We start from the raw sequence: 9,025 nt of genomic DNA, 5'->3' as shown, positions 1-9,025 counted from the left end.
GAAATCCCGCTGAAAAACGGGATTTAAACTAGATTTAGATAAGAAAAACCTGAAAATGCAGGAAGTTTATCAGACGATGTCACTGTTAAAGTGAATAATATATAATAATTATAATAATAATTTGTTATTTATATACTACTATTCCAAAGTCATAGCGGTGAACAGCAAGTAGCTAATTAGCAAGTAAGCTAATTTGCCCCAACCGTTGGGCACTCATTTAGCTCCCTCCTTGGAAGGATGCAAGCCTGAGTCGAGCTTGGGCCCTTTTGCTGGTCTTGAACTCGCAACTGTGTGGTTTTGAGTGAATGGCTGCAGGACAGGCATTGAACCACATGAAGTTAAAGCGAAGGCAAAGGGGAGAAAAGGCAGCTTTTTTCTTTGGGAACTTCCCGAAAGTAAGAAGCTGCCGTTTTTCTCCACTTTACCTTCACTTTAACTTCGTGTTATTTCACTTTTGCGGAAATCTGGTGTGATAAACTTCCAGGTTTTTTTAAAATTAAATCTAGTTTAAACCCCGTTTTCCAGCAGTTTTTTGCTAGTGTGATAAAGCAATATTAAATGTTTGAGGTTATGAACACTGAGAGAGACTTTGGCTAGTAGGCTGCATCTGTCTATTGTGTGGGCTTCCATGAAGGATAAGGTTGCCATATTCCAATCCCTCGTATCTGGGCATCTGATCTGCACATTATGCAAATTATTATAACAAGGCATATTATTAAATTGCACTCTGATTATGCAAATTCAACCCATTGCAATTTTCCTACCACTATGTTTTAACCTCAACCGGCCGGGACATTTTTTAGTACCTTCAATCTGGAATATTCTAGGTATTCCGGGACAAATGGCAATCCTAACGGAAGAGGCCTTTTGGGCAACCCAACGAGGGCTGCTATAGGTTTTGAAGCAGCAACATGGGGAGCCCTCTCTATCAACACTTTGGCCGGTACATACAAATCAAGCCCACATTTAGAGTCGTGCAAGAACTCAAGCCTCCCACAAGATCTCTAAATCTCTTATTATGGCACTCTTGCGAGAGTCCCTCTTTCTGCAAGATGCCAGTCAGGCTTTAATGTAATCTTGCCTCCTGTGCTCCTCGTCTCCTTCATCTGGGCCTGCATCTTTCCAAACTGGAAGAACAGGGACCAGCCATGCTCACAATGGACAGACCCTCCCAATATATGGTATAATATATGGCCATTTTATTGAGTACCAAAAGACTATTTCTCATGCTCTCAACTAGGGGACTTGGGGATGCTCAAGACAAAAACAGATGCAACATCACCAAGCCTTGATGTTGTCCCTTCTGGACCACTGCGCCCTGGGAATTTGTATCCACTCCCCACTTTCTCATTAGCTCTGCATCTCTCTCTGTCCTCCAAGAAAGCTACATTTACTGCTGTGTTCATCTATAAAACAAGCATCCTTTTAATCATCACCCAATAGGATCCAATGCAGAAGGTAGGGGTGCTTTAGTGGGAAACCCTGGACCTCCCCCAGGGACCTTGTCGACAGTGGATTATTGCCCGGCCATGGGGCAATACGGAGAGAGAACCAGTCAGTTATATTTACAGTTATACAGTCATCCATTTTCATAGTAGCATAGGGTGATAACTAGTGAGGGTTCAAAGTGAGGATTCAAAATGACGCATAACCCACCCACTCCCGGGTCTCATTTTATAAAGCAAGGTGAAGTCAACTCGGAGGGGCTCACGCATGGCAGGAGTAAACTAGCAATGGCAACGGCAAGGTGGGCGGCTTGGTCCAGAGGTGGCTGAAGGTGTCCTTTTGTGAAAATAAGGTCCAGCTTTGGGTCTAAGTCTCCTCTCAGCAAGGGATGTGCTAACCTCAAGTCCATGTTCCTTTTTTGGGGGGCAGTGGAAGGAACTTATGCATTTCCCAGAGGAACCAACTGGACTTGCACGCCACCAAAGCAACAAAGATGGGCAAGGGTTTTCTGCTGGATTTCTCAGGACCACATCTTCTCCTACCCATGTGGTCACCAAAAGCCAGGAGAATTTGGCAATGAAAGAGTATAAGCCAACTGCAGTTTGGCTCCTTCTATCTTTGGCCACTTTAAGAGCATAGGATCACTTCTCAGTTGTCAAGGAGTCAAATGGGATGCCAAATACGGTGTCTGCCATCTTTTCTGTCATGGGAAAGACCCCAGCAGGTGAGGCTGGTGTTGGCAAGAGGGACCATTCATCGGTCAAAAGTGGTACCCCCAAAGTCCAACAGTACATCTGTTGAAGTGGCTCCATTTTGCGCAAGACAGGCGCCAGGGTTCCTTCGGAGGAGAATGGAGAGCTAGAAAGGAATGCTTAAAAATATGTATATCTAGCTGGTGGTCGAGTGGAGAGGAATAGTAATGGTGAAAGGTTATCATGCGAACGGGGAAGGGGAGAGGAAGGGGCTGTTTCTGGTTTTGTGGCATGGGTGCCACATGCCAATTTCACAGGGACCCAACCCTGTTCTGGCCACTCCAGTGTCACCATAAGAAAGGGGCAGGGCAGGCAAGTGTGGCTCCGCAAGTGTGGAGGAAGAGGACAAGGAGGAAGAAGAAGAGGAAGGAGCCCTGCCAGGCTGTCCGGTCGTAGCCTTGCACCCAGTGCCCACCAGTCTAGAGGGCGCAGGAGGTATCATCTGCCACGGAGCGCTTCTTGAGCTCCTTGCCCGGCTTGTGGTGGTGTTGGTGCTGTGGGTGGGGGGCACTCAGTTTACTGTGCTCGGAGGTCTGGGCCCCCAAGAGCTGCTGCTGGGTGTCTTGCAGGTGCCCCCCGTGGGCGCTGTGACGGTGCGGCACGGTGTTCTCCTCGGCTTCCACCCGCAGGTATGCCTTGACCTTGTGGTGGCGGGCTTTGCTGTCACTGAAGTCAATCACCCGGCACTCGTAGGTCCCTTCGTCCGTCGGCTTCACCCGGGAGAGACGCAACTTGTGGGAGATGTTGCTGCCGACCACTTTCACCACCTGGATTTGGGGAAAGGGGGGTAGGATTGGGGGCAAAAAAGAGAGCACACAGGTGTGAAGGCACAATGGATATGCAGGTCCCCATGGGACCAAACCATTTCCAAGCACATGCTACCAGCTTCATGTTATTGTTGTTGTTGTTTGCCTTCAAGTTGTTTCTGACTTACAGCGACCCTAAGGCAAACCTATCATGGGGTTTTCTCAGCAAAGTTTGTTCAGAGGAAGTTTGCCATTGCCATCCTCTGAGGCTGAGAGAGTGTAACTTGCCTAATGTCACCCAGTGGGTTTTATGCTTGGGCCCAGTCTCCAAAGTTTTAGGCCAACACTCAAAGCACTATGCCATGCTGTTATTTTTATTTTTAACTAGCCACTTGCAAGAGCCAGACTGGAATGCACTGATGCATCAGATAACCTTCTTTCAGAGTGTGGAAACTTCACTATTTCATGACTACAACTCTCAGAATCCCCTACAGCACCATATTGTGAAGGAGCCTCATTGGTGCATTTGAGACTCCCAGGGGCCATCCAGACCAAGTCTTTTTCTGCCATGCATGAATTCACCAGCTCTAATTCCCTGAATGTAATGGCAACACTTTTGATATAAAACACTAGTAAAATTAGAAGTATTCCTTTGCATTACAATATCCTATGCATTACATTACAATATCCTATGAGCCAACGTGGTGCACTAGTTTGAGCGTTGGACTAGGACTCTGTAGACCAGGGTTCAAACCCTGTCTTGGCCATGTAAACCTAGTGGGTGGCCTTGGGCAAGTCACACTCTCTCAGCCTCAACGGATGGCAAACCCCCTCTGAAGAAACTTCCCAAGAAAACCCCTTTAGGGTCACCATAAGTCAGAAACCATGTGAAGGCACACGACACCAACAGTCATACAACCAATGTAAAACATTTTTTAAACAAAAAATGGGGCCTCTCCTTTCTCTTGCCACTGAGATGCCCCTGTCACCCAGGTGTTGTTGGGTGGTGGATGCCATGGGTGACAGAGCAACCCATGCTCTTCTGCTATTGTCAGAGATCTAAGTTAAAAGGTGCAAGCAGCACGCAGCCAAAGAAGGCCTGGCACAGTTCAGCTGTGCACATTTATTATCTCATTCATCCTTTAAATGACAAGAAAGGAGATTTTGCCTAAGTATTAGGAGGGATGCCCTGGTAGGAAGAGCTATTTTCTTTCCAGTGGAGTACATTCCCAAGAAAGGTGAAAATGTGTTCATTGCAGATTTTATAAACAGAAGCTGATTGAGCTGAGGACGTCCTGCATTAGCAATGAGTTAGGTAGCCTTTGGAGTCCCCCTTCTAAGTCTACAGTCTGTGATGTCAAGAAAAAAACAACATGGGATATACAGTAAATGAAATAAAACATGTATGTGAGAGTCAGGATGACTCCGCAGAAGCCAATTGAGAACCACACAGGTGTAAATGGTAATAGAATTAACAAGTCCTGAGTGCCAAGGACAAGAAATGTAAAGTGGATAATTGGACACACCTGAATATTGTTAAGTGGTCAAGGCTGAGATGATGAAATCACTAATTGTAGGATGAATCAAGAGAACCAATGAGAATGGTGTACACGCCTACTGGGTGGAAACAGACAACAGTGGGTGGTGTCTTGCATTGACTATAATAATGACTATGAATCCCAATGTATTTCGCAGGTTGTAGTAGTGGATAGAGTGGATTGTAGAGTGAGGAGTAGAGTATTGTTGTATTGGAGTTGTGTTGGATAGTATTGGAGCTGTATATAGTAGAATAAAGTAGATCTTTTATATAAGACTACTGAGTTGTCTGGTGTCTTGGGTGAAGCTACAAGAACCAGCTGGATCCTGAAGAAGGGTGAAGACTTCTGTGGAAGCAAGAGTGAGAAGGCTTGGAGAGTTTGTCGGGGTCTTCAGCCTATTCTCTGTAACTCTGCTAAGCTATAACCACTGGCCAAAACTGGTCAGCGCGGTGCACAACCAGGTGGTGAGTTCGAGCCAGAGGTGAAGAGCTACAACTCCCATCATCCCTGACATGTGATTCATTGAAAAACCATACACTCATGATACTTACAATGACATGTTTCACGTCCCATACATGTTGGCACTCAGCCTTCTGCATGTGCCTCTTACCCTTAACCAAAAACACAATAAAGCTGTCTGCTAAGCAAAGCAGTGGCAAGTGGGAAAACGGCCTTTAACTTCCAGGAGTGATTATTGTGAATAGTGCCCACAGGGATGGTTAACATCTCTGATTTATTGAGCCAGCCAGGGCCTTGTCATGCTGCTCTTTCCCAGGAGAAGCAGGGAGTCTGTCCTTGCCTTGCCCACCTCTTGGGCTTCGCCCCTTGTCTTCATGCCAGCCTTGTCCATGGATGCTTTTATGCCATTCAGTACACTGGTCAATGGGGCAGAGGGAAAAGGCCAGCCAAATCCAAACCAGTTTGAGAGGTGCTTTGCTAAGGGTGCTGCTGAGCATTGCCTCCCAATGCTTTTTTCAGTCCTCCGGTTTCAAGTGCTAGGGATGTGTAAGTTGAATGCAAAAATGTTGCATTGTGTATAGTGTCTAGATCAAGGGAAATAATAGTGCCACTGTATTCTGCTCTGGTCAGGCCTCATCTGGAATAATACTGGGCACCAAAATTCAAGAAGGATGTTGAGAAACTGGAGCCATGTGTCCAAAGGAAGGCAACTAAAATGGTGAAGGACCTGGAAACTATGGAGCCCTATGAGGAGAGATTTAGGGAGCTGGGGATGTTTAGACTGGAGAAGAGATGGTTAAGAGGGGATATGATATCCCTGTTTAAATATTTGAAGGGATGTCATATTGAGGAGGGAGCAAGCTTGTTTTCTCTGCTGCAGAGACTAGGACCCAGAGCAATGGATGCAAGCTCCAGGAAAAGAGATTCCAGCTCAACATTAGGAGGAACTTCCTGACAGTAAGAGTTGTCTGATTGTGGAAAACACTGCTGCCTTGGAGGCTGGTGGAGTCTCCGTCTTTGGAGGTTTATGAGGAGAGGCTGGATGGCCATCTGTCAGAAGGAGGGCTTTGGTGGTGTCTTCCTGCATGGCAGAAGCGGATGGCCCTTGGGGTCTATAAACTACACCATGTGAGACACTTCCAGGGTCGATGGTTATAGAGAAACTCCACATTTTCTATCAACCTCCTCTTTTGACCCTTGGTCTTTTCCCTTCCCTTCTCAGCTTTGGTGAGTTAATGTTTTAAGCTCAATAGAGCTCTTTCCTTAACTTTCATTAACTACATCTTTTCATTCATTAGCTGGGATGCAGGCACTTCAAATGATGTCCATTCTAAAGGAAATTTGGGAAGTTCTCTAGATAATAACCTGATGCTTCCTGCTTGTTAGTCTCTTAAGTCAGTCTCAACCAGGGAGACACTGAATCTGCTGCTACTGGAGACTGAGGCACATTGCATCTGCTAAACTCTGCTGGCGGAGGCTGTGTCCTGACAGATGCGGTATTCATATTTTTCCTCAAAAGGGCAAACACCCTGCGATATACTCTCCACCCTTATTCTGAATGCTAACTCTGGATTAAAATTTGAACTAGAACCCAGAGTGGCCCACCACTCCATTGACACCAGAACCATCAGGTCCTCATGACTGCGGGGTGTTTTACCCCAAAGAGCAGAAGCATCACCCCCCCCCCCATCCATCCTAAGCTCATCTCCAAATAAATCCTCCTTGTCGCCTCCTCCGCACACCCAGAATGACAGCAGGGTGCTTTCAAGATAACAAGAATGCTCCTTTCTGACCCCTGAGACGGAGCGGAGCGTGAAACATCATGCTGGATGAACATCTCAGTCTGAATAACTCCAACTGGTATTAAGGGCCATAAAGCCACCCAGCCCTTTTACAATGCCCTGGCACAGAGAATCCCCCAGACTGAACTGCGGTTGCAGCCAGATCTGTAAAGTAGCATTTCCTTTTATTGCTTCTGAATTTGCCGGCTGTTAATTTTTCCAAGTGCCTCCTTGTTCTGATATGATGGAGTTAATGGGTTGGTGGAGGGATTGGATTCCTTCCTGAGCTCAACTCTCAAGCGCAGTTTTAGCAAACAGCTGGGAAAGAAGGGATGTCATTGTCCATCCCTCTGGGCCGTGGGGGTCAATGGGGGCTTGGACCAACAAGATCGGCAGCTGGTTTTGCTCTGGGACCCTGGAAAACATTTCCCAGCAAGACCAAACCAGGCGTCATGGTGACCCAAAGAACAAAAGGCCTCCAGGTCACCCCATCATTGACCACCAAGCTCAGCTCTTGCAGACTCAGGACTGTAGCTTCCTTTGGTTTTGTCTATCCACCTGCAGCACAGTCCTCCTCTTTTCCTCCTGCCTTCTTCCTTACCAAGCATCATGGTCTTTCCCAGTGAGTCCTGTCTTCTCATGATATGACCCAGGTACAGCAGCCTCGGGTTAGTATTCTTGGTTTATGCTCAGGCTTGATATGCTCTAAGACCCACTGATCTGTCTTTTTAGCAGTCCATGCTATCCATAGAAGCCTGCTCCAGCATGTTTCAAAGGATCTGGTTTTCTTCCTATCAGCTTTCTTAATTGTCCAGCTTCCACAACCGCGCAGAGAATTTGGAAATATGAATGGCATGGACAATTCTAAAGTATTCAATGATACATCTTTACACTTTATGATCTTATCTAGTTCCTTCATAGCTGCCCTTCCAAGTCTTGAACTGCTGCCATTCTGCAGAATTAATGCCTGACTATTTGTCTGTCTCATTGTACAAACAGTACTTCCAACAATTTTGTTCTGGCTTCCAGAAAGGACATGTGGAAAAGATCTAGGGGTCTTTGCCCCATCCATCTTAGTACAATGCAAGCAATAGTGTGATATAGCTGCCGATCCCTCCCCCACCCCGCCCCAAACACCCAAAACAAAAGACCAATGCAATTCTAGGCACCAGGATTATAATGTCTACATCAAGAGAATAATAAATAAATAATAATAAAATCTTTATTTATATCCCGCCCTTCCAAGAAGATCAGGGCGGCTTACAACAATGCAACAAGTGCAAACAAATACAGGTTAAAAACACGAAACAATAACAATACACAGTCTAAAACAATAACAAAGCAATGGTGGCACTCTATTCTGCTTTGGTTAGGCCTCAGCTGGAATAGTGTGTCCTTTTTAGGCACCACAGTTCAGGAAGGACGTTGAAAAGTAAGAATATGTCCACTGAAGGGTAACCAAGATGGTTAAAGGTCTGGAAACCCAAGCCTTATGAAGAATGACTTAGGGAGCTGGGTGTGTTTAGTCTAGAGAAGAGAAGACTGAGAGGTAGCATGCTTTGGTCAGATCTCACCCAGAATCCTGTGCCCAGTTCTGGGTACCATAGTTCAAAAATGATGTGGACAAGCTGGACAACATCCAGAGGAGGGTGATCAAAATGTTAAAGGGTCTGGAAACCATAAAGCTCTATGAGGAGAAACTTAGGCAGCTGGGGATGTTTAGCTTGGAGAAGAGAAGGTTAACAGGTGATATGATTTAAATATTTCAGTACTTGAAGGGATGTCATATTGAGGATGTTTTTGGCTGCTCCAGAGACTAGGACCAGAAGCAATGGATGCAAGCTACAGGAAAAGAGATTCCACCTAAACATAAGGAAGAACTTCCTGACAGTAAGAGCTGTTTGACAGTGGAAGATACTCTCTCAGAGTGTGTTGGAGTGCCTTTCTTCGGAGGTTTTTAGAATCATAGAATCATAGAGCTGGAAGAGACCCCAAGGGCCCTGATCCAGTCCAGCCCCATTCTGCCATGCAGGAACTCCTGGAGTTTGTAATACAGTGGAAAGGAGAAGCCAGGCATAGTCAGACACGCATCCTAGATTTTAGGAGAGCGGATTTCAGTAAACTTAGAGAAGTATTGAGGGCAATTCCATGGTCAGAAATACTAAAAGATAAAGGAGTTCAGGACGGATGGGACTTTCTCAAAAGGGAGATACTGAAGGCACAATTTCAAACAGTTCCAATGAGGAAGAAAAACGGGAGGTGTCTCAAGAAACCAGGATGGATGACTAAGGAACTTCCAACCG

The 9,025-nt window shown here is 45.9% G+C and overlaps 1 protein-coding gene across 1 annotated transcript in view; it reads right to left on the bottom strand.

Annotated features, from left to right (window-relative positions):
• Positions 1–257: 257 nt before the first annotated feature.
• The window catches only part of VSTM2L (V-set and transmembrane domain containing 2 like), a 104,928-nt gene continuing 96,160 nt past the window's right edge, over positions 258–9,025 (bottom strand). The window contains exon 4 of the mRNA XM_042466333.1: positions 258–2,973. Coding sequence (XP_042322267.1) covers positions 2,618–2,973 — 356 coding nt within the window. The 3' untranslated portion in view covers positions 258–2,617. The remainder of the gene's footprint in view (positions 2,974–9,025) is intronic.

This window comes from Sceloporus undulatus, chromosome 4 (assembly GCF_019175285.1).
Source record: "Sceloporus undulatus isolate JIND9_A2432 ecotype Alabama chromosome 4, SceUnd_v1.1, whole genome shotgun sequence".
Classification (NCBI taxonomy): domain Eukaryota; kingdom Metazoa; phylum Chordata; class Lepidosauria; order Squamata; family Phrynosomatidae; genus Sceloporus; species Sceloporus undulatus.
The sequence above is the reverse complement of the archived record's forward strand: the minus strand, read 5'-3'. Positions and strand labels throughout refer to the sequence as shown.